Source organism: Hemitrygon akajei, chromosome 4 (genome assembly GCF_048418815.1).
Source record: "Hemitrygon akajei chromosome 4, sHemAka1.3, whole genome shotgun sequence".
NCBI lineage: Eukaryota > Metazoa > Chordata > Chondrichthyes > Myliobatiformes > Dasyatidae > Hemitrygon > Hemitrygon akajei.
In genome coordinates this window covers 87,689,604-87,715,995 of record NC_133127.1, presented here as the reverse complement: position 1 = coordinate 87,715,995, position 26,392 = coordinate 87,689,604, and the positions used below count along the sequence as shown (strand labels likewise).

Here is a 26,392-nt window from a genome sequence, read left to right as displayed (position 1 = left end):
GATAACAGCACATTTGGAAAGAGGTGAAATCATCGGACAAAGTCAGCATGGATTTGTGAAAGGAAAATCATGTCTGACGAATCTTATGAAGATGTAACTAGTAGAGTGGATGGGGACAGCCAGTGGATGTGGTATATTTAGATTTTCAAGAGGCTTTTGACAAGGTCCCACACAGGATATTAGTGTGCAAACTTAAAGCATACGGTATTGGGAGTATGGTATTGATGTGGATAGAGAATTGGTTGGCAGACAGGAAGCAGAGTGGGAGTAAACAGGACTTTTTCAGAATGGCAGGCAGTGACTAGTGGGGTACCGCAAGGCTCAGTGCTGGGACCCCAGTTGTTTACAACATATATTAATGATTTAGATGAGGGAATTAAATGCAGCATCTCCAAGTTTGCGGATGACACGAAGCCGGGCAGCTGTGTTAGCTGAGAGGAGGATGCTAAGAGGATGCAGGGTGACTTGGATAGATTAGGTGAGTGGGCAACTTCATGGCAGATGCAATTTAATGTGGATAAATGTGAGGTTATCCACTTTGGTTGCAAGAACAGGGAAACATTATTATCTGAACAGTGACCAATTAGGAAAAGGGGAGATGCAACGAGACCTGGGTGTCATTGCACACCAGTCATTGAAGGTGGGCATGCAGGTACAGCAGGCGGTGAAAAAGGCAAATGGTATGTTGGCATTCATAGCAAAAGGATTTGAGTACAGGAGCAGGGAGGTTCTACTGCAGTTGTACAAGGCCTTGGTGAGACCGCACCTAGAATATTGTGTGCAGTTTTGGTCCCCTAATCTGAGGAAAGACATTCTTGCCATAGAGGGAGTACAGAGGAGGTTCACCAGATTGATTCCTGGGATGGCAGGACTTTCATATGAAGAAAGACTGGATCGACTAGGCTTATACTCACTGGAATTTAGAAGATTGAGGGGGGATCTTATTGAAACGTATAAAATTCTAAAGGGATTGGACAGGCTAGATGCAGGAAGATTGTTTCCGATGTTGGGGAAGTCCAGAACGAGGGGTCACAGTTTAAGGATAAAGGGGAAGCCTTTTAGGACTGAGATGAGGAAAAACTACTTCACACAGAGAGTGATGAATCTGTGAAATTCTCTGCCACAGGAAACAGTTGAGGCTGGTTCATTGGCTATATTTAAGAGGAAGTTAGATATGGCCCTTGTGGCTAAAGGGATCAGAGGTATGGAGAGAAAGCAGGTACAGGGTTCTGAGTTGGATGATCAGCCATGATCATACTGAATGGTGTTGCAGGCTCAAAGGGCCAAATGGCCTACTGCACCTATTTTCTATGTTTCTACCTCTCCAAAAATTACTTTACTTTATACAAGACCAAAACATACAAGTTAAGGTAGCCACCTCAGCATTACATCTATCACAGGTGGGATTTATATTAGAAAAAATGTGCTAGTTTATCTTTTGACATATGCGCCCTGTGCACTACCTTGAACTGAATCAAGGAGTGACAGGTGCAGATGGATGAATTGTTAACTAAATGATAAATTTTATTCCATTGATCATCTGAAAGTGACTCCCGAAGTTCCAATTCCCAAGTACGTTTAACCTTATCATTAGACATCATTCGTAAATTCATGAGCCGTTTATATATAATGGCTATCAATCCTTTTTGAAATGGTTTAAACTGAAAAATAACATAGTGATCACATGAACAGAGGCTTCAGCAAGTTCTAGTGATTTCTGCAGGTCTTTTGCTGTTATCCTTGGGTTCTTTTCACCTCCTTCAGCATTGCACATTGTGCTTTCCGTCTGATCTCTGCAGGATGCCCACTCCTAGGGAGAGTAGCAACAGTGCTGAATTTCCTCCATTAGGAGACAATGTCTCTTATTGTGGACTGATGAACACTCAGGTCTTCAGAAATGTTTTTGTAGCCTTTTCCAACTTCAAGCATCTGTACAATTTTTCTTCTAAGGTCCTCTGAAATTTGTTTGATCGAGGCATAGCAAACATAAACAGATCTTTCTCGAGAAGAGCAGACTCTGTCAGTGACTTGACTTATAGGGAAGGGCACCTCTGCAACTCACACCTCCAATCTTCTCATTGATTGGAACACAGCTTTTGTAGAAAGCATTGCTCCAGAGATTCACATACTTTTTTGATCTAGACAACGATTCGTTAAATAGTGTACTCAGTATTGACGAGAAGTAGTCTAATAGTTTGTGTGTTATTAAGCAGAATACATGTAAGCAAGCAACAGGACTCATCCATTTTTCTTTTTGTTCATAATTATTGTTACTGATTCATTAATCAATGATCACCTCTGCTCAAAATTACCATGGCAAGCAAGAGGATTTTATAGGTTATCACCAATTTGGGGACATGCTCTCAAAAAGGTTCACCACCCTGCCCTGCACTTTCCTCCTACTCTGATGCTTGTTGGCAGATGGCACCAAAAATGATCAATTTCTGCTTCGTCTGTAATTCTGCAATTGTGCGAATGGGAACCTTATATTCCACTTGGGTAGCCTGCAGCCTAATGACATTTCCAATTTTTCCCTTTTAAAAAAATTGATAAATCCCTCTCCTTCCAGTTCTCCCATTTATGCCCCCTTACCCACACATCTTCATCCTCCCAGTTCCAACCACTGTTTCACACACAGGTATGCCCCACCTTGAGCTGGTTCCAACTGCCATTCAGCTTTCCCCATCGGTTCCATTGCACACCTCCTCTACTCATCAGAACTCAGCATTGGTTGTGTTTTGAGTATTTCTCCCTCCAGCGGCTTTCTCCCAACTTCACCCCCCCCCCCCTCCACTCTGCCTCCATCTATCTTACACCTGCCACCATCTTCCAAATCCACCCCCTCTCACTTCTCCTACCTTACACCCTTCCTATCACCTCAGAATCCTTTCTCATTACCTCACTTTATACTGGCCATCTCACCTCTTCCTGATGCAGGGTTTTGATCTGTTCTTCCACGCGATTGTTAGTCCATATTGCAGTGTCTGCAGCCTCTGTGTCTTGGCTGGTGCTGGCAACCTTGCTGTTTGTTATGTATAGTAATACAGAACAATGTGGACTTCCAACATTGATCACTTGGAAAGATGATCAGAGCAATAGCAGATAAAATGACTGGTAGGATCTTAGGGAATACTGAGGAGAAAGGGACCTCAGTGTACAAGTTCAATGAAGAGTGGTGAAGGAGGAATTGAGGAAATTGGAAGGAGGCAGAGTTACGACAGATAGTAGGAAACCAAAGAGTATAAGCTTAAGGCATGGGGTAAGAGGTTTGGAGAGGATCTGAGGAAGAAGCTTTTCACCCAGAAGGCGGCTGTACTTCTAAAATGCATTGCCAAAATGGGTGGTAATCATACTAATTATTCAGTCAACTTCTTTAAGTTACCATCTAATATAATACAACTTCATTAATTTACAGAACAGATGAAATTTAGTTCTCGTAGCAATAAGACACAAAAAAAGGAAAGGTTTCCATTGATAATGAGGTTAACTGAACTAAATTCAATCAAAGCAATAGTCTGTACCTAATTTTCTTATTCCACCAAAAAAATTTGAATGCAAAGTAAAACTTGCTGTCACCTGCCCAGAAGGACTTTCAGGATGCATGTTGTTTCATGGTAAAAGCATTATCTTCGATGCAATAAACATTGATAATTTTCTTTATCTCCTCTGATAACTATAAAATGGAATTGGCATTAAGAACTACACTGCTCCATAATCTTAAAGAGGGTGGGAATGGAGAATTGAGTATCTGTAAAAGTTTTTCTCCCAAAACCCAATAGGTGGTCCTATAGGACCCCAATCTTACTGCGCTAGGATGAGGTTTTAAGTACCAATCTTAAAACCTCATCCAAATTTGGATCCGTTTCAACTTCACTCTCAAATGATCTATTGTGTATTATATTGGTTGAAAGAAAAAAAACACTTCCAGACCCTAGGAAGTAGTTCAATTACTGAGTTAACAAGCACAAATTTAGTCAAACTTCAAATGGATTAGTCATAGAGCACAGATACAGGGCCTTTGGCCCAACAAGTCCATACCAAGCACACTGTCTACCACGTTACTCCCAATTTCCTGCACTCACTCCCATATCCCTCTATTCCACGTATCTGTCCAAGTGCTTCTTATACTATTGTACCTGCCTCAACCACTTTCTCTGGCAGCTCATTCCATATACTCACCACCCTCTGCGTGAAAAAAAGTTACCCTTCAGATTCCTTTTAAAACTTTCCCCTCTCTCCCTAAATCCATGGCATCTAGTTTTGGACACACCTACACTGGCGGAAAAGACCATTACCATCTGCTTACCTGAGCCTCTCATAATTTTAAACACTTCCAAATCGTTGCCCTTACTTTCCTATATTCCCAGGAATAACCTAACCTGGCCAACATCTCCCTATAACTCAGGCCCTCTAGTTCCTTGGATAATTCTAACTTCAACATTAACAAATCTAAAGTAATTAGTCTTTTTTAAATTCAAGGATAAAATTTATTAGTTTCCATGCACACATATAACATGTAAAGTGAAGTTCAGTTACTACTGTGTACTGTCAGCAATAAACATTTCATTTTTACATTAATCATTAAACAATATACGTAGAAGACAAAGTAAAAAGCATCAATTTATGCTTTAATTGTACTTATGAAAATAATATCCAATGGTGTTTCACACAAAAAATGCTGGAGGAATTCTGGAGGTCAGGTAGCATCTATGGAGGGAAATGAACTGTCGAAGGGTCTCCGCCCAAAATGTCGACAATGCTTCTCCCTATAGATGCTGCCTGGCCTGCTGTGTTCCACCAGCATTTTGTGTGTGTTGCTTGAATTTCCAGCATCTGCAGATTTCCTCATGTTTGTTGACCATTCATGCTGAGACCCTTCATCAGAACTGAGAAGACAGAGGGCAGGGGCCAGAACAGAAGGAGCATAAGATGACAGGTGATAGGTGAGCGCAGGTGGAAGGGGAAGGACGGAAAGTGGAAAGACACAAAAGGCTACAGAAGGAATCTGATAGGATAGAGAAGATCAAATAAAGGGAAGGAGGAGGGTAACCAGAGGGAGGAAGTTGTGGGTGATGGGGAGGTCACAAGGGCAGACAGGGTTACAATGGCAAGTTAAAGAAAGAACAATTCTTCTTACATGTATTATTTCTTGTATGCAACTACTGTGGAGAGAACCCTCAACCTAGCTGGCAGGAAAAAGTTAAAACTTTATTTTCAATATTTATTTTAATATTTTAACAATTTTATTACACATGGCATAGTTAAATTTCAATGTGTATTCACCATCTAGTCTGTATTGTTTTCTATAGAATTATCTGACGGACAACAGACCCAACAAACAGAAGTGCCCAAGAAAATTAAGGTCAAAAAATACTATGCTATTTTGAACTGTTTTAAAAAAAACAAATTATCAAGCAAACATTTTTGCATAAGCTGCCTTTTCCTTCTCTTTCTCTTCCTTCTTCTTCTGTTTCACTCGGAGTATTTCATTATTTATAGCTGTAAGAATTTAACAAAAAGAAAAGCATTTAATACTTGTGAGCCAAGGAAAATTCTAATTTATTTTCTTTGCTACTCTTACCAGCATCAGAAACAAATTTCTGAATGATTTTTACAACTTGCCTTTATCTTCAGGTGTTATTTCCTGAGCTTTCTTAAGATCACCCTACAGAAGGGGAAAAAAATAAGTTACTCCTATGTTATACTAGTATCCTTTAAGTTCTTAAATCTCTTCTCAATTTATTCCAAATTAGCAATGTCTTCTGCAAGAGATTAAAGAAAAATACGCCAATCATAACAAGGTAATGTGCTACTATACCAGTGCCTGGTCGTAATCCTTCTTCGCTTGCCAAGCCTGTGCCCTTCTGTAAAGTGCCTTCGTGTTTGATTGATTAATCGTCAGAGCCTTTTAAAAAGAAAAGTATTAGATAAGAGATCAGTTTCCTGCGATTTATTAAACTTCAGCTTTGCAGTGTCAAAGCAAAGCAGGGTAAATTTACTTTGAACTTTGAAATGAGGTGAATGAACTATTTTACAGGAGTTATCTTTTCAATCTATAAATTCACCACAGCTTATACCACTTGGCTGTGCAGCAGAGATGGTGGAGAGAAACTGTCCAAAGCAGGCTCACCACAGCAGCCACAGTAATGATGGCAGCTATTGGGAAGATTATGTTGTAATAAAATATACTAAAGAGAAAAATAATCCAATCCTACAAAACACTGAAATTATACCAAGAAAACTGTTCCTTAATGCTAACATTTAACCACATAAACACATATACTCTCTTACACATTCTCGCCTGATTCACATCCCATGGTACTCAGTTGTACTGTCTAAAACATGGATGAGGCTTATAAACGCTGAGTATAAAGATAAGTATTTGCTTCACGTCCTCCACTGGGACAAAACACTGCTAGGATTAGGAAGGGGACTATGTGAACCAGGATGGAAGGTGTGGGAAGGTGCAGGAGGGTGCCTCTAAGAGTAATATGGCTCATAAGGATGCACCTCACAGGCAGAGAACCTCTGCAGCATCCATTGCATATTTATCTCCAGATTTAAATTCCTTAAAAAATACTCTTTGCCCAATCGGCCTAAGGCTAAGCATTGTGGGAGGTGTGTGTGTGCGCAGAATCTGCCTTCTTAAGTTTCCAATTCAGAGCCGGGTGATCCTTTAAATGATATCTAAATATGGAATTGCCAAGTAACATCTCTTTTCTGGCCCTGGGAGCTTACATATACATCCATAAAACTATTAATGTGCATTGCATGACAACTAAGATCATCGTTATGAGCCTAACACTGCGCAAACACCAGAAAATATACTGTGGATATTGCCAGAAAGTGCATCGCTGAAGACTACCACAGTTTTAACCAGAGATGATTACAGAAATTTCTCCAGGCTATAGCAATTTTTAAAACTTTTATTTCGAGATGCAGCGCAGAACAGGCCCTTTCAGCCCAACGAGCCACACAGCTCAGCAACCCCCGATCCAACGCTAGCTTAATATGGGGCAATTTACAATAACCAATTAACCTACCAACCACTACATCTTTGGATTGTAAGAGAAAACCAGAGCACCCAGAGGAAACCCACACGCGGTCACAGAGAGAACTTACAAAATCGGTACAGACAATGACAGAAAATGAACCTGGGTTGCTCTTACTGTGAAGCGTTCTGCTAACCGCTATATTAGCCTAATCATGGGACCAATTATATATGTACTGAGATACAGCCCGTAGTCCCTTCAAGCCACGGTGTCCAGCAACCCCCAAACCAACCAACCCTAGCTTAATCACGGGCCAACTTACAATGACCAATTAACCTACCAACCATGTCTTTGGATTGTGGGAGGAAACCGGAGCACCTGGAGGAAACCCACACGCTCATGGGAAGAATGCACAAACTTCCTACAGACAACATCGGAATTGAACTCTGATGTCCTGAGCTCTATTAGTGTTGCATTATCTGCCACACTACTGTGGCGTCAGTGCAATATATAACTTGATTTAAATTCTAGACAAGAGTTCCCTGGACTTTTCCACAATCACATGGCCACTGAGTGGCCAAAGCTCTTATGCCTAATAAAGTCACCTCTTTAGTCCAGAGGTCCCCAATCCCTAGGTTCAAGTACATTAAAATATAATTTCTAGCACCAGAATATAGACTGGGTGCAAATATGCTGCAAATACCCACTTTTCGAAAGCATTTTTCCTGACTTGGGAATTTCTAAGATAATATTTTTAACTAAGACATGGAGAAAGGTAATATGCAACATAATTGGAGTCCTACTTAACAGTCCCTCAAAGCAAAGAGCTGAAAACTTAGAGCTAAGTGGGTGGGGAAAGGTTCAGAACTCAGGCTGATGTGTCTTAAAGGGGGAGAATCAGAATCAGGACAGCAGCAATTCGAAAGGCAACTTAAATTACTTATCATCCCTGACACCCGTTTCTTTCCAACACACAATATTCTTTCAGATACAAAATCTGCTTTCACGCCCAAAGTGCAACTGAAGAACAAAAGATCATCCTACTGATACACGTTTTCAGAAAAAAAATATTTTTTAGATAGTGGGAGATCAAAAGATATTGTTATCCGGTGGGACCCAAGTGCCTTTGTACATAAATCAGTGGAAGCAAACATTCAGATACATTAAGCAACTAGAAATCCAAGTTGTATTTTGGCTTTTCTTGCAGATTATATGGATAGAAGAGCATAAAAACATAAAGCTCTAATTATACGGAGCAGTAATGCAACCACACCTGGAATACTGCTTGATAACCTTGTCTCCCTACCCAAAGAATAGAGAACAGCAAAAGTTCACTGGATTGATTTCTGGGATGGTGGGTTTGGCTGGGCCTATACTTTTAATTTTGGAGAACGTGAGGTGGCCTTGTTAAAACATACAAAATTCTTAAGATTGAGAGGATAGATGCAGGAATTCTGCTTTGGACGTCCAGTAAAAAGAATCACAACATTGGTGCTGAAGACCAAGCCAAGGAAAAAATTTTTCACCCAAAAGGTAATGAATTGTCAGAATTCTCTATCCAAGATGTGTGTGGTATATTAATAATAGAAGACATTTTAAAATTATTTGTATATTTGAAAAACAGAGTGTAAGAAAATTGTGCTATTAACTTATTCACCATAATTTAGCTGAATGCAGATTAAGTATGAGGGACTGAACTATCAGTTCCTGCTTAAAGCATTTTTCAGCTCCTATTTAGATGTTGTTTATTTTACCTTTTGAAAATTTGCAAGCAAAACCATTAATCGTTGAGGTTTCTTGATCAATCCTCTTCAATTTTCCCCATCAGACTTCTTTTTCTGTTTACTTTATTCTAAAGTTGTTCAAATAAAAGAAACCCAATCCATGGGGAAAAAGAGTTTCCCTTGTAAACCAAAGATAAACATCATGGCAAAATCATATTATCATTTAAATTTAAAAAAAACCTTTTGCATCAAAGATAGAAGTTTCAGGTAAACACAAACCTCATCACAACTTTCAATGGCGCCATCCCAGTCAGAAATTTTCAGCTTGCAGGCAGCTATGTTCAGATGACAACTTAGTGCAACAGAATCCAGTTTTGTAATCTCTGCTGATTTTTGATTAATTTCATCTCTTAATGTGTCCATATATCTTAAAGAGAAACATTTGAAGATTAAAATCAGTCATTTTGCAAAATTCAAATTTAAAACAGGAGTACTTTCTGAACCACTTACATTGCCATTTCCATCATTCCCCAGGTAAATTACACCTGTTAAAACACTTGCTTGCAGTTTTCTCCACTTGCCCACTTCACTTTCTGCCTAATCCATTTTCTGCTATGTCCTTTCCATCTCTGAAAATATGCTCTTTCCCCCTTCAACTGGGTCAAGTTTAAGTGAAAGCCTTGCTAAAATAAAACAACTGTGACCTTCAATCTGCTATCGAGAAACTATTCCAAAAGAACATCATGGCTGAGCCTGATCCAATACTCACCCACATTCACATATGCAATTTTCAAGCAACTGTTCTATGAGGATGGAGAGAAAACTCTGTATGATGTTCATTATAATTTCTCTATTACATACACATGTAAACTCAGCCATAAGACTATAAGACTTATGAGGAGAATTAGTCTATTCAGTTCGAGTCTGCTCTACCATTTCATTATAGCTGATATATTATCCTGCACCTTCCAACTTGCGCCCAGAAACTCCAGCCATTGCTGTTCTGCCATCATCCCTGCTAGTGTTCCCTTCCAATCAACTTTAGCCAGATTCTCTCTCATGCCTCTATAATTCCCTTCATTCCATTGTAATACTAATACATCTGACTTTAGCTTCTCTCTCTCTCTCAAACTGCAGGATGTATTCTATCAGACTCGACTTAATGACTGACCAACAGCAATTTGTAACATCAACATAAAGATATGAACCCGTTCAGCTCAAGCTATGTTTCTATATTACTTGTCCAGGTGGGGGAGGGGTTTATTTGATGCTGCGATCTAGCACAGCAAGATTTCAACCAAGTTTCCAGCAGTTTATCCACTACGTCGTTCACCATAGATCTGGTTCAGCAACCTTGATCTCTTCCAGGAATCTGTTGCTTGGATCCTCAAAATATAAATTGTCAGAGCACGTGGCTTCCTTTCACTTTCAGAAATCATCATGGTAGATCACCCAAGAGTAAAGAAAGGGCATTTGCATTTGTGCAAGGGGCTGAGTCCCACTGCCATTTTATATTGTGTTTTAAATTTTTAGTGTTAACTTCTGGACCAGAAAGGTACATTGTCTGGCATGGCTCCACTCAGCAAAATGAAGTCAGAACCCCACATCAGGTTGAATCGATAATATAGACCTTTATGATCAATATTTGGAGTGCAATGTACACAAACAACGGAGTGATCTGGTATAACTCCCAGGTAGATAAACTAAGGTAGGTATATTCAATGGAAAAGATGTGCCGACCTACTACATCTTTTGAGATGATGTTCATATTTTTATTTCATCAAGGGCTGACGGTGTCACTGGCCTTCACCGTCCACTATGGTTTTCCATATTGGAGGGAAATTAAAATTCAAGCACATTGGTAAGACCTTAGTCACCTACAGTACTGTGCAAAAAGTCTTTTGTCACATGTAAAAAAAATCTGTAGAGCGAAAATGCTTTCAAAAATAATGAAATGAAAATTTTCTAAATATCAAAGTACGACTACAAAGAGCAATAAACAGTACAAAGCTAAATAGAAATCAGTATTTGGCGAGACCACCTTTTGCCTTTAAAAGCAGCTGGAAGGCTGTTCCAAGCACCTTGGGGAACGGGCCACAGTTACTGTGTGCAGACTTTGACTGTCTCTCCAGGTAATCCCAGACACCCTTGATGTTGTTGAGATCAGGGCTCTGGAGACCATACCATCTGTTGCAGAACTCCTTGTTCTTCCTTTTGCTGAAGTTAGTTCTTTATGACCTTGGCCGTGTGTTTGGGGTCATTGTCCTGCTCCAGATTGAAGTTGGGACCGATCAGGCACCTTCCCGATGGTATTACATGATGGATGAGAATCTACTTGTACTTCTCAGCATTGTGGATTCCATTAATTCTGACCAGATCACCAACTCCATTTGCAGTAATACAGCTCCAAACCTCTACTGTGCTTCACTGTTGGCTGTAGGCACTCATCCATGTTGCACTCTCCAGGTCTCCTACAGACAAATTGCCGTCCTGCTTGAACCACAAATTTCAGACTATGACTCATCGGTCCAGAGCACTTGCTGCCATTGTTCAACACCCCAGTCCTTGTGTTTTTGTGTGTAGGTGAGTCTCCACTTCAGAGGAGTGGCATTTTGGCAGCAACTCTTCCATGAAGACCACTTCTTGTCTGACAAGACTTTTCTGGACCGTAGATGGGTGTATTTGTGTTCCAGTAGTTTTTGTAAGATCAGAACCGATTGGAGTGCAGGACCTTTTCCGATTTAGAAGAATCTTCTGCTTGATGCACCTCTTGCCTGCTGCACTCAATTTTTGAGTGTGTTTCTGGTCCTCAACCTTGCCTGTTCCTTTGTGCTCCTTCAGAAAATCTTGGAGACAACATCTTGAAACTCCTGTCTGCCGTGTAATTTCTGCTTCAGAGAGACCTTGCCGATGCGGCTCTCATTGTTATACTCATGGTGTAAGAACTGTCACATCTGCCACACCCTCACCTTTTAGTTTGGTTGTCATTCGTCCAGTTTGATTCATTCTTCACCCTCAGCAGACATGTTAGGATTTCAAATTTATATTGCTGGATCCATTGTCCAGGTCTCTAGATGATAGTCAGGTAATATAACTTGAATGTAAATGAAGAGAAATTACAACTGATGAAATAAAGTAGGGATGCAGGATCAAGTATTTATTTATTTATTCCGTTTTGTATTGCACAGTTTATTGTCTTTTGCATGTTGGTTGTTTGTCCGTCCTGTTGGGAGCAGTCTTTCAATGATTCTACAGTGTTTCTTGGATTCACAGCAGACCTTAATGGGAATTAAATTCAGGTCTCTGAATAGTAGTCATGATGTGGAGTACAAATTACAACAGGTGATAGAAAAGGCATTTTTATGGGCAATATTACGATATAAAATATGATATATCATAATATAATGATAGTCAAAGGGATTTCAATATGCAGGTAGATTAAGAAAATCAGCTTGATATTGAATCCCTGTAGAAGGAATTTATAGAAACAGAGAAGAAATTCAGAAATTGGAGGTATATAGGGACAAGGAATCCCAGTGCAGGATTCCCTAAAGGTTAACTTGCAGGTTCAGTTGATGGTAAGGAAGCAAATGCAATGTTAGCATTCATTTTGAAAGAATGAAGTATTGAGGCCTTTTAAGACATTGATCAGACCTCGTATGAAATATTATCAGTAGTTTAGGCCCCGTATCCAAGGATGTACAGTCATTGGAGAGTGCCCACAAAAGGTTTACAAGACTGATCTGGAAATTAAGGGTTAAAGTAGGAGTATTATTTGATGGCTCTGGACTTGTTATCGCTGGAGTTTAGGAGAATGAGGGGAGGGGTGATCTCACTGAAACCTGCCATACTGCAAGGCCTGGATAGAGTGGATATGGAGAGGATATGTTCAATAGTGGGAATGCTTAGGACCAGAAGGCACAGCTTCAGAATAGAAAACATCCTTTTAGAACAGAGATGATGTGGCATTTCCAGAAGATGGTGAATCTGTGAAACTCATTGCTATAGATGGCAGTAGAAGCCAAGTCACTGGATATATTTAAAGCAAAGGTTGATAGGTGAGGGTGTCAAAGGTTATTGGGGGGAGGGGGGGGAAGGCAGGAGAATGGAATTGAGAGGGGTAAGTCAGCCATGATCAAATAGTGTAGCAAACTTCATGGACCGAATGCCCCAATTCTGCTTTGCCTTATGATCTAATGGCCAGCACAAGTTCAAGTTCAATCAAGTCTATCAGCACATTCTAGCCTCGCATGATTACCTTAAAGCCTTGGAGTATTTCTTGTTTGCCATAATCCAGTTCTGAGCTTTAAAGAAGTTATTCCCAAGATTCTTTAAGTCTTCTGCAATCCGAAAAATGGTATCAATCTGTTTAAATAATTTTAATAAAGCTTGGTCATTCTATGAAAATACGTTGAAACAATGAACGTACAGATTAGAAGAAGAACCTCACATGCTATCCCAGTTATTCTTCCAAATTATTGGTTGAGTTATTTTTCCATTTTTGTTCTCTTACAGCATTTCTAAATAGCTGGATCATCTCATCAGCAGACTGAAGTCTGTCCTAACAGGGCATGTAGCAACCCTGTGACTTTTAGAAGTCACCCTCAAAGGAAAATAGTTAAATGGCTCCCAAATTTTTTGATTCACTTTCCCTTGGGTTTAAATGTTTTTGTATTCTGCTACAGTGCACAAAATTTAACAGCTTAGAAATCAACAGAATTATAGAACTCATTCTCCAAAGTACCTATGTTACATCCAGCTTTCTACTGTGTACTTATGCACCTAGAGTTTTGCATAGAGCCCTAAATTTCAGATCAATGGGATTAGCACGGGTATAGGAAATAAGATGTAAAAACGTAGCAGTGATTCTTGCAACACTTCTTAAAAACAAGACATGAAAAATGCTAAGATTTTCAAAGTTGCTCAATTCAGCAAAGTCTAAATCAATTCTACCCTGTCCACTAATAAAATCAATATCTATATTCTGTAGCTGCATTTAAACAGCACTCTATTGTTAGAATTCAAATAGTTACTTTATGTTTCGGTCCATATCTTTGCTTGATCAATGTCAAAATGGTTCCACTATTTTGATGTACTTAACCTGTACACCAAGGTGTACAGAGAGCAAAATGATCAATTTGTGTCAGCAATTCCAGGAGTCACAGAATTCTGAACCACTAATATAGCACATTAATCATGCTTGTTCCAGTGAGCAAGTGGTGATTCTGATCGTATATGACACACAGCTGTGTCAGCTAAAAGCCACAAAGGCCAGAAGCTATCTTCAACACCACGCTGCAGCAGGCTCAAGAATACATACAGAAAGCCAACATCAGCAGCTTTTCTTCACGGCCTTTATCATGAATCTGGACTTTTAAGGGCAAAAAGTTCTATGATATCATTTTCCTCATATTTCAAATGAGCAGATTCAACAGAGGCACACATTTTGTTGATGAGGACAAAGCACTTAACTTCCAAAGTTGTGCACTATCAAACCCCCTAAATATCATATGAAACAAATTCCAGTTTGGTTTTAAGCAAGACAATAGTGAGAATTCTCATGATCCCTCAACAGGATTCAACTGAACTTTGTGGATTTAATTCTTAGTCTGGTTAATAGGAGCAGAATTAGGCTGCTCCCCCCATCAAATCTTCTCCAACATTACATCATGGACGATTTATTATCCCTCTCAACCCCATTCACCTGCCTTCTTCCCGTAACCTTTGACTCCCCGATTAATCAACCCTCCACCTTAAATATACCAAATGACCTGTCTTGCACAGCCATCTGTGGCAATGAATCCCACAGATTCACCACAAACTGGCTGAAGAATATTTTCATAATCTCTGTTCTAAATGGACATCGCTCAATTCTGAGGCTGTACCCTCTGGTCCTATCGGAAACATCTCACTCCCCCACTATCGGAAACATCTTCTCCATATTCACTTAATCCAGACCTTTCAATATCTGATAGGGTGAAATGAGATTCCCCACCCACCCTCCATTCTTCTAAACTCCAGTGAGTACAGGCCAAGAGCTATCAAACACTGCTCTTAGTTGAACCATTCATTCCAGGAATCATTCTTGTGAACCTCCTCTGGACCTACTCCAATGCCTGCCAGCACATCTTTTCTTACACAAGGAGCCCAAAACTGCTCATAATACTCCAAGTATGATCTGACCAATGCCTTGTAAACCCTCAGCATTACATCCTTTCTTTTATATTCTAGTTCTCTTGAAATAAATGCTAACATTCCATTGTCTTCCTTATCACCAACTCAACCTGCAAGTTAACCTTCAGGGAATCCTGCACGTGGATTCCCAAGTCCACTTGTAGCTGATTTTTTAATTTTCTCCCCATTTAGAAAATAGTCCACACCTTTATTCTACCAAAGTGCATGACCATACACTTCCCAACACTAATTTCCATCTGCCCCATCTTCCACTTCTTTGCCCATTCTCCTGATCTATTTAAGTCCTTCTGCAGACTCCCTGCTTCAACACTACCTCCCCCCATCTATTATTATATCATTCACAAATTTGGCCACAAAACTATCAGCTCCATTGTTCAAATTATTGACATATAACGTAAAATGCTGCCCTTACACTGACCCCTATGGCACACTAGTCACTGGCAGCCAACCAGAAAAGGCTCCCTTTATTACCACTCTTTGCCACCCACCAAACAGCCAATCTTTTATCCGTGCTAGTATCTTTCCTGTAATACCATGGATTCTTGTTAAACAGCCTCCTGTGAAAATATGAATAAACAAAATCCACCAATTCTCCTTTGTCTACTAATTGTTATTTCTTCAAAGAATTCCAACAGATTTGTCAGGCACAATTTCCCCTTCAAAATAACCATACTTTATTTAACCATTGTCACGTGCCTCCAAGTACCCTGAAACCTCATCCTTAGTAAGTGGGGAGGGACAAATGGACAAGGGAATCACAGAGGGAGTGATCCCTGCAAAAAGCAGTGGGAGGGGTGTGGGGGGAAATAAAGATATGTTTGGTGGTAGGATCCCGTTGAAGATAGCAGAAGTTGCGGAGAATGATGTGTTGGATATGGAGGCTCAGGGGTGGTAGATAAGGATAAGTGAAACTGCCCTTATGTTAAGATGGCGGGAAGATGGATTGAGCACAAACATTTGGGAAATGGAGGAGATGTGGCTGAGGGCAGCATAAATGGTGGAGGAAACTCCATTCTTTGAAGAAAGAGGACATTTATGATGTCCTGGAAAGGAAAGGAACAGATGTGGCAGAGACAACGGAATTGAGAAAAGGGAATAGCCTTTTTATAGGCTGACAGTGGGAAGAGGTATAGTCAAGACAACAAGTGAGAATAGGTAGGCTTATAAAAGATGTCAGTCAACAGTTTATCTCCACACAGAGATTGAGAAAGGGGAGAGAGGTGTCAGAAATGGACTAAGTGAATTTAAGGGCAGGGTGGAATTTGGAGACAAAGTTGATGATTTTGACAAGCTCAGTGTGGGTGCATGAAGCAGCACCAATGTAGTTGTCAATGTAGCAGAGGAAGATTTGGGGAGCATTACCATGGAAGGCTTTGAACATGGACTGTTCTACATTAACCAATGAAAAGACAGGCATAGCTGGAACCCATGCAGGTGCCCATGGCATCGCAAAGTCTGGAGAAAGTAGGAGATGAGGGAAAAGTTGTTGACAGCGCGGACCATTTCTACCAGATGGAGAATGATGGTGGTGGAGGAAAACTAGTTGGTTCTTTTATTGAGAAGGAAGCAGAGAGTTTTAAGACCTTACTGATGGGGGATAGAAGTGTATAGAGACTGGACATCCATGGTGAAAATGAGGTGGACAAGACCAGGAAATTGAAAGTTAATGAAGGGATCGAGAGCATGAGAAGTGTTAAGGAGGCAGTTGGGAGAGACTGAACCAAGGGGATAGATAATGGTATGAAAACATGAGTTCAGAGTGCAGGCAGAGTCAATGGGCCCCTATGGATACCCATCGAGTCTGGAGAAAGTGAGAACAGCTGAAGGAAAAATTTTCCAGGGTGAGGACCAGTTCTGCAGAATTTTTGTATCTCTTATATTTTTGGCTAGCTTACCTTCATATTTCATCTATTCTGTCTTTATGGCTTTTCTCGTTGCCTTCTGTTGGTTTTTGAAAAATTCCCAATCCTCCAGCTTCTATCTTTTGTTATATTACATGCACTCTCTTTTGCTTTTAGACCGTCTTTGACATCCCTTGTCAGCTACAGTTGGTTCATCCTCCCTTCAGAATACTTCTTCATCTTTGGGATGCATCTATCCTGCGCCTTCCTTATTTCCCCCATAAACACCAGCCATCAGAAAAGGAATGAATGGGAACATTTAATTACTGATCTTTGGTTAAGCTGGAAGATACGGTTACCATTCACAATTCTAATCTAGTGACCTCCCACTCAACAATGAAAGAGCACAAGACCAGGCAGGGATTTAAGCTGCTAACAATTGCTTTTGGAGAACACTTGGACAAGAAAATATCCACAGAAATGAAACGGGGGAGGGAGGGGAGAGAAACCATCCACTGATTGGAATTCTAGCCTGCTTTTAGGTAAGGAGTGGTGAAGAAGAACAGTGAAGACATACAGGTTTCCTCGATAATATATTTGGAAAGAGCTACAAACTTACATCAGTTATATCTTCTTCATTATCTTCTGGAAAGTCTGGGTATGCATCCCCTGATCCATCAGCAGGAGCAAGACCTAAATCATCTCCTTCTTTAAGTTCACCACAGTTTTCTATAATACATTGCTGCAGAAATGCAAATACACCTTTAGTAAACAGCCTAGCACAGATTAAATGTTGACTGTATTAAGAATATTCAGCAAATGAAAACATTTACTTTTATCAGAGACTTATATTTCAGTTTCTTTCGTTACAAATTAGGACAGGTTTATTATATCTTGAAAGGTTATACTATATTTCTAGAAATTGTTCTCAAGCCATATTAAGCCACAACTTTAATGTTTGTGATGTTCAGTAACAACTTGAATATATGAAGTAAGACTGTAGATAACATGAAAACTGGTGCACCCTGACAAGTCCTACGCTACAATTAGGCAGAAGATGGGTAGAACAACTGCAATTGAAATTTAATCCTGATAGGCCTGAGGTGATGCACTTTGTCAGGTTTAATAAAGGTATGGCATATACAATGAATGGGAGAGCCTAGGGAATATTGATAAACTGGGAACAGTGTACAAAACCAAAGAACTCCGAAATGGAAGACATATAGGAATGTTGCCAGAGAATCAGAGGTGGGAGGATATGGTACAATTTTGTAAAATATAGGTTTAACCACTTTATACAGCTCTGTTCCCCACACTATAGGAAAGGTATAATTGTACTGGAGAGGCTACAGAGGAAATTCGTGAGGATATTGTCTGGGCAAGTGTGTTTCAGTTATGAGGAGTGACTGGATAAACCAGGAGTGTTTTTTCTTGGAGCCAAAGAGAATACAAAGGAATGGGAGCATAACTAGAGCAGACAGTGGGAAACTTTTCCCCAGAGCAGAGGTGGGCGAAGGTTTAGCAAAAGGTTTAAGAAGTTCAGAAGGGATTTGGGGTAAGAGCATTTTTTAACTCAAGGATGATGTAAACCTGGAACTCACTGAAGGTTCGTTCACAAGATTTAAAAAATATCAAGAACACTGAATCACTAAGGCAAAGAAAGCAATGACAGAGTGCTATAATAAGGATTTGACATGAGCACCATAGCCTTTCTTTCCATGATAAAAGAAGATTTAAGTTACAAGCAACCTTCTGGTGTCAAATAGGACACTAGGCAAAGATTTAACTGGCTCTGACAAAGGGTCTCAGACTTGAAGCATCAATTAATTTCTTCTTTTCACAGATGCAGTCTGACCTGCTGAGTTTTTCATGAATTTCTGTCATTATTTTAGATGTAAGCATTTAAGGTTCTTTGGATTTTCAGTCAAATAGTCGTGTCTCTACAAATACTGTTATACTTGTAAAGTTATTTAGCATTTGTCACTGAAGGCCAAGAAAACCACGACTGGTGAACACATTTCTAGGTTACAGCTCCATGACTAAAAATTAAGAACGCTTCTGCAACAAACTCAAAAGCAATCTGCTCAGAATTGGTAGTTAAAAGTGAAATAGTCAAAAAGCAAGAGTAAAAATTGTATTCTAAAACTTACATAAAATATCGATCATCAATAATCCCAAAAGATATATCTGGACCTGTTCTTTTTTTTTTTGATGTTCTTCTCACCTTTGCAGGCTTCTCAGCTTCTACTTCAACATTTTCCAGCATCTTTACCACTCCCAATCCTTTCAATGTCTGACCAAAAACCACATGCTTGTTGTCTAGATGAGGAGTAGGCACTGTAATAATGAAGAACTGCGAGCCATTGGTGTTTGGTCCTGCATTGGCCATACTAAGCAGTCCTACTTGGTCATGCTGCAGGAGGAAGGTAAATAACTTCACTGAAAATATATACAAGGAAACTATACAAATTGCAGTGCTACTTATAACTGCACATGAGGGAGCTTACATGTTAAGAGTGGCACGGTAGCAAAGAGGTTAGCATAACATTTTACAGTACAGGCGATGCTGGTTCAATTCCTGCCACTGCCTGAAAGGAGTTTATAAGTTCTCCCCATGACTGCGTGGGTTTCCTCTGGGTGCTCTGGCTTCCTGCCACAATCCAAAGACCTACCAGCTGGTATTTTAAATAGTCATTGTAAATTGTCCTGTGATTGGGCTCGGATTAAATCGGGGATTGCTGGGCAGCACAGCTCAAAGAGCCTATTCCGTGCTGCATCTCAATAAATAAATAAACTTGTAAATGAGGGAGCATTACTAAACTACAGCAGAAATCATAACAGCATTACTTTGGCTCTACCTTTTAAGTAAATTTATTTATGTTATACTTATTTCATAGTATGTCTACTGACACATTCATTAATGCAATTAATTCATCAATGTGTGAAATCCACTGCCACATACAACTACTGGGTGTTCTTTTGAATATCTTTCAGCAGTTTTGCTAATGATTAGAAATATAAATCAGCAAATGTTATAATATGAGGACATCTGAATTAGTTAAGAAAAATGCAGAACTTTGTGCTCAAATGAGTATCAAAGTTCCCTTTACTCTACCCAATGTTTACAAACCTCGCATTTTACATACTCTGTGGTAAATCTATATTGTCTACTATCAGCAATACAATTACTGGTCCAGTTAGTACACATGTTCACAACACATTCAATTGCTTTTTAACCTTGTAATGAAAATTTTCATCTTCAAATTTCTCTCCATAGATACTTTCTCCTCCAGTTCCATTGTGATTGGAAAAATCTCCTCCTTGAATCATAAACTTCTTTATAACTAAAAAGATCGAAAACATTTGAGTAATTACTTGTAATAGTAATTCATTTTTTAAACAATAATCTTCTATTCAAAGTTAAAATTTAAGCTCATTACATTTGTTTATAGCATCCAAGTTAAGCAACTGACTTACTCCTGTGGAAGGGGCAGCCTTTGAAATGCAGAGGTTTTCCAGTGGTCGGCCCAACTCCCTTCTCTCCAGTGCATAACGCTCGGAAATTTTCAGCTGTTTTAGGACAAACATCGGCAAAGAGTTCCAGAACTATCCGCCCAACTACAAGAATAAAGATACCAGAAATTTCAGATAAAAGGATTATTAAAATAAAAGTAAAACATTTTAGACAATGAAAATTAACAGGAAATTTAATATTTCAGCAGTCTACCATCAGCAGTGTTCACCTACATATACCCATTAACCCTGTCCAGCTTCTTTTCTGTAAACATTATCCTCAAAGCTGAGCCATCACCTTTGAGGACTCTGTATTGAGAGAAGACTATAGCGGTCAATAAAATGCTTTCTTTTTAATGACTGTGGAAGAATTTTCATCAATTTAAAAGAATACAATCTCAATAGGCTGAATGGCCACCTTTCTGTCCTATTATCCATGTTTAAAGCAGAATTGCACATCACAAATGTAATTCTGGTAAATTACACAAATTTAAGCTTATATGACCTTAACTATTACATTATTAAACTTTTACCACGGTTTCCACAGATTTTGTGCTCCATGAATCTACAGTCATCCCTCCTTATCCACAAGGGGTTGGTTCCAGGACCCCTCGCGGCTACCAAAAAACGCGGATGCTCAAGTCCCTTATTTAACCTGTTTCAGTGCGGTGGACTTTAGGACCCAACGGAGTTCTGAATACGCAGTGTTTCTGTTCACTAAAATAATCATTTTCACGATTAAAAATAAAATGGAAATAATAAAGCAATCAGAAAGAGGTGAAACGCCATCGGTCATTGGAAAAGCATTAGGCTACAGTCGGTCAATGATCAGAACAATTTTAAAGGATAAAGTGAGAAAGGCCCTGCCCCGATCAAAGCTACAATTATTACCAAGCAACGCAGTGGTTTAATTATTGAAATACACAAGTTTCTTAAGTGTTTTATATGCATAGAAAGGTAAAATATATACTATTTTCTAAGACACACATTTGACTGACGCTAAATAATACTGAATGTAGCTGTTCCGACTTACTTAGTGAGAGAACTTCCGATTTTTTTCGAAACCGATCCACAATAACCTACGCACATCCTCCCGTATACTTTAAATCATCTCTACATTACTTATAATACCTAATACAATGTAAATGCTATGTAAATAGTTATTATACTACATTGTTTAGGGAATAATGACAAGAAAAAAGTCTGTACATGCTCGAACGAGTGCTGGAAGAGCACTTTCAGGGTTTCTCGATTCGCAGTTGGTTGAATTCGCGATGTGGAACTCGCGGATAAGGAGGGCCAACTGTATTGTGAGCCATAGTATGAAAAACGGAACAAAATGCGGGTTTACTGACATCATTTGAAATCTAGTTCACATGCAATCAATTTTCCTTCAGCTGGCAAGGAAAATACTAATGGCATCATTTTAGGCTATAAATTATATCAAGCCGTTTTGAGTTAAGACATCCCAGTTCTGTTCTCGTGTGCTTGGCAGATACATAATCAAATTATTCTAAAATACTGTTTGTCAGTAAAAAGTGTTTGTAATTATTTTATTTCTTACATCCAAGGGAGTAAAAATCTTTATGTTGTATCTCCGTCGCAATGTACACATGAAATGTGGGAGGATATTTTCCAAACATTAAAACTGTATCCATGTATGTACAGTCCGATCAATGTGTATTGATAAATCTGATGGCCTGTGGTCCTGGCCTTAATGCAACAGTACTGTTTGCCACACGGTAGCAACTGAACCAGTTTGTGGTTGGGGTGGCTGGAGTCCCTGATGATCCTTCGGGCACTTTTTATGCACCTGCTACTGTAAGTGTCCTGAATAGAGGAAAGTTCACATCCACAGATGCGCTGGGCTGTCTGAACAGTGCTCCTGTATAATAAAGTCCTGAGGATTTGAGGACTCATGTGAAACTTCTTCAGCTGCCTGAGGTGAAAGAGGTGCTGTTGTGCTTTTTGCACCACACAGCTGGTACGTAGTCCAGGGGAGATCTTCGGTGATGTGTATACTGAGGAACTTTAAACTACTCACCTTCTCAACTACAGTCCCATTGATGTCAAAAGGAGCTAGCCTATCTCCATTCCTCCTGTAATCCACAATCAACTCCTTCCATATATTCCATGGTGTATATGGTGACACTATAAATTTTAATAAGGGAACCATGGGTCCCAAAAACGTGGTGCAAGCACCACAGCAGTTTGACACATGGTAATAATGGTGTGCACTCAATTCAGTAAATTGCCCAGTCTTGCCTCCAACACCAGTTGAACTCATATTACAGGAAATATGAGTTCAACTGGCTTCAGTGTCGCAATATGAATGGGCCATGAAGCATGGCAAAGTTTTTCTAGCGGTTACCAGAATTACATTTTTAATTGCTAATAATTAATTTTATTTTGACATAATGATTTAAAAATCTCCACTTTCCTAACCCCACCCAATCAAGAATTCCTGTTCAAATCAAATCCACGCTGGCCACATACAAGATCAATCCAGCTAGAACTGCAGCAAATGGAAGAACACACTGGAATATTGGTGTTAAACATCCAATGATATCTGAAGCATAGGTACATATATAGTTAAACCTTTACAAAACACTACTCTGGTCACCACACTAGGATGTGACAGCACTACAGGGGATTTAGAAGATTCACCAGAATACTCCCCTGGAGGAAGTACTTCAGCTGGCTAACCAGATAGGCTGACTTTGTTTTTCTTCAGTGAAGGCTTGTGAGGTAAATGGGGGGGAGGGGGGAGAGGTTAGAGTGAAAATGGTGAGCCTACATGAGGTATACAGTTACGAGTAGCAAAGAGTGAGAAATCATTTTTACTTTAGATTTCTATAACCAGAGGACAGAGGAATACAGCAAGGGGAAGTGATTAAAACAGGATTCAAGGAAGATTTTCACCCAGAATACTTCTGAAATGGTAGAATGCATTGCCCAAGGAGTTGGAGAAAAATATTCTCACAACAATTAAGTTGTTATTAGATGAGTACTGGAAACATTGTGGCCGACAAGACTTCAGGCCAAGTGCTGGATAAAGGGATAAGTATACTGAGACATCCGAAGGCTGGCATGGGCATAGTGGGCAGAGGAATCTTTTCTTGTGCTATATGACTCTAAGGCCACTGCCTTGCCCTTCAGCTTTAGCTCTAAATTATCCTCGAGGTACTTTCCATGCAATCTTTGGAACAATGCTGGATGGGTGCACAGATTACTTTTCTTGGCAAAGGAGTGGAGACTCAGAATAAAGGGTAGACTGGTTAAGATTAAGATGAGAAATTCCTTTACTCGGAGTAATAAATCGTCGGCATTCTCGCCCCAGATGATGTGGAGGTTCAGTTATCAATTCATTCAAAGCAGAAATCAATAGATTTATGCTCAATCCCCAGATGTAGGTCCAGGAATTTAATCCAGAATGTCTGTGAAATCTATGTACTGTACTCTTATTCCCTGCAATAATGCATTTTCTAAATTAGAACACCTATCAATCCAGCTAGGTAATATCTTCATTACATCTCCAAATGAAAGGCTGTTTTACATATTTTCCCAGATTAAAATGCTCGTTTAGAAATGACAATACAGTCAGAACATTATTCCATTTTCCCAACCAAGAAAATAACAAAAGCATCCTTGGATATAACATTTGGCAGAATTAATTTGTATATGTTATCAAGTGAGCAATGCAGTGTTATTGCCAACTAACTTGCTCCTGACTCCTGTGCAATGTTCTCCTATATCCTGGTACCCCTTTAGTAGTAGATCTTGCCAACCAAGCATCCTTCCAGACTTTTACTCCAAAACTCCAGGTTTTATTTTGATGTCACTCTCAGATCGAGCTGATTTTGCCCTCCTCTTCTAAACCCAATCACCACACTTTCTCATCCAATAAAAAATCTATTCTTAATTTCTATTGTTTCAATCCCACTTTTGGGAGAAATGAAAGTCTATCAACACTCCCTGGAGCCTTGCTCCCTTGGATACCGATATCCACTAGCATCCATCCCTCTTCCTAAAGAGATTTCCCATGAAACTGGCCATAATGTAATATTTCCTCCTTTCCCAAAGTCCAAGCAATAAACACTCTAAGCAAATCGGTAATGTATTTATACAGGCTCTCAAATAGAATACCACACCTTTCCAATACGTAGGCAATGTGGTTAGGCTTAAAAATGGTTATACTAATTAACCGAAAATGGACCACATTGCTGAATGTTTGTCTTCATTCCATTCACATGTGAGAACCCTATTTTTAAGCGATTGATCATTCCCAATTCTCTGTCTGGAGATGATACCGTTCCGATTAAGTTTAACATGCGCTCATAAGCCTATAGCTCTCCTTTACGTTCTCTCAAAACCTAATCGTTTGCCCGTCCCACAGTTGCGCTTTTGGCTATCAAGGCTTTTAGTCATTTAACTACTCCTGTATTCTAACCTGTCACGCATTTGCCCTTTGTGTCCGTTTCCCTCCTCTTCCCCTGTACCTGACAACCCATTTACCTCAGATGATTCCTAGTTCTGACGATTTGGAGCATGAGCCGAGCCTCAACCTCCACGTGCTGCCCGACTTGCTGGAAATTTAACCCTAAAGCGGTCCTTTCCGACTTTTGAAAAACCTTCCACGCTTCAGAAGGCCCCAGAGCCCTCACGCACCACGGTTTTCCTCATCGAACCTCAAACAGTGGACAATTACTGTCGTTGGCAGGACGAGTATGGAAAGGCGCAATCCCCAGCCACCGAGGAGCAGGGAGCGTCTGGATTAACGCGCCTGCCGGCCTGCAGCCAAAACACCTCCGGCCCCCCAGCTCCCTACCTAACTCGCCCGCCATGCTCACGTCCAGAAAGACCCGCGGGTTCGCCGCATTAGCGGGCTTCACTTCGGGAGAAGGATTCGCCATTCCGATCGACTGCAGCTGCACACACACGGATGATTTCCGCTCACACTCAAACGGATATCCGCTCTCACGCTGCGGAAAAAGTCCTCGACGGTCTGATTTAAAAATGAAGTGCAAGTGCGCGAATTCCCAAAGCATTTAAGCGGAACCGAACAGCCAAGCGCTTTTTATAAAGCGCAAGGGAGAAATTGAAAGCCAGTGTGCAGTTCCAGCAAGTAGTTGCGAAAGCCTTGATTGTAGGAGGATTAGAGGACAGTTTTTGTTTTAACTTTATAAATTTGTAATGAGACTGCAGTAGGAAAGCTGCCTCGAGGTCTGGCCTTCCTTCCTAAGAAGGTATAGACAATAGACAATAGGTGCAGGAGTAGGCCATTGGGCCCTTCGAGCCAGCAGCGCCATTCACTGTGATCATGGCTGATCATCCACAATCAGTACCCCGTTCCTGCCCTCTCCCCATATCCCTTGACTCCGCTATCTTTAAGAGTTCTATATCCCAGTCTATTTCTAATAGCAGGAGAAAAGCAATAGTTTGCTGGATAAATCCCTGAAATTATGGGTGTGCCATACCTGGGAAGATTGGCAGATTGTCTAACCGTTTTGTATTTGGAGGAAAGGAATTAATTGAAACACGCAAAATCCTTGTTAGTGAAAATGCAGGGATAACGTTTTCCTGCCGAAGGGTTTCGGCCCGAAACGTCGACTGTACTTTTTTCCATAGTTGCTGCCTGCCTGCTGAGTTCCTCCAGCATTTTGTGTGTGTTGCTCGATTTCCAGCATCTGCAGATTTTCTCTTGTTTGAGATAATGCTTTCCCGGCGCGGGATACCCAGAGCCACGGGACACAAGTCTCAGAGTTCAAAACAGAGGAGAAAAGTCTTCATCTATACAGTAGCGAGTCCTTTGAATTCTCTGCAAAGAGGACTGACTGTTGATGTTAAAGGAATCAGGGTATGTGGGGTTAATGCAGAAAAGTAGCACTTACAAAATAAATAATATATAAAATATGTTTTAGTTTTTAGAACATTAGAAAGTTTTTGACAAGAACAGGCCATTCGGCCCAACAAAGCTCGCCAAATACCTATTCACATAGTGTGCTGAAATAACTATTGAGTTTAGATTTGAAAGTCTCTAAGGTATTACTTTTAGCTACACAACTATGTATGTGTACAACTTGCTGTGGAAAGAAATGCTTCCTAATGTTAGTCTGAAATCTCCCCT

The 26,392-nt window shown here is 40.0% G+C and overlaps 1 protein-coding gene across 2 annotated transcripts; it reads right to left on the bottom strand.

Annotated features, from left to right (window-relative positions):
- Window positions 1-4,464: 4,464 nt before the first annotated feature.
- Window positions 4,465-25,251, bottom strand: ppid (peptidylprolyl isomerase D). Of its 2 annotated transcripts, XM_073043005.1 has the most exons (10): window positions 25,094-25,251; window positions 20,230-20,370; window positions 19,990-20,096; window positions 18,977-19,165; window positions 17,372-17,494; window positions 12,975-13,081; window positions 8,996-9,143; window positions 5,819-5,905; window positions 5,623-5,665; window positions 4,465-5,499 (listed from the first exon to the last, which is right to left on the bottom strand). In XM_073043005.1, exons 1-10 carry the CDS (start codon window positions 25,176-25,178, stop codon window positions 5,411-5,413), a joined length of 1,119 nt encoding a protein of 372 aa, XP_072899106.1. In that variant the 5' UTR covers window positions 25,179-25,251; the 3' UTR covers window positions 4,465-5,410. The 2 variants fall into 2 exon arrangements, 1 of the variants encoding a protein (XP_072899106.1); XR_012098656.1 differs by lacking the exons at window positions 4,465-5,499; window positions 5,623-5,665; window positions 5,819-5,905; window positions 8,996-9,143 and having other exon boundaries at window positions 18,903-19,165.
- Between the last annotated feature and the right edge of the window lie 1,141 nt (window positions 25,252-26,392).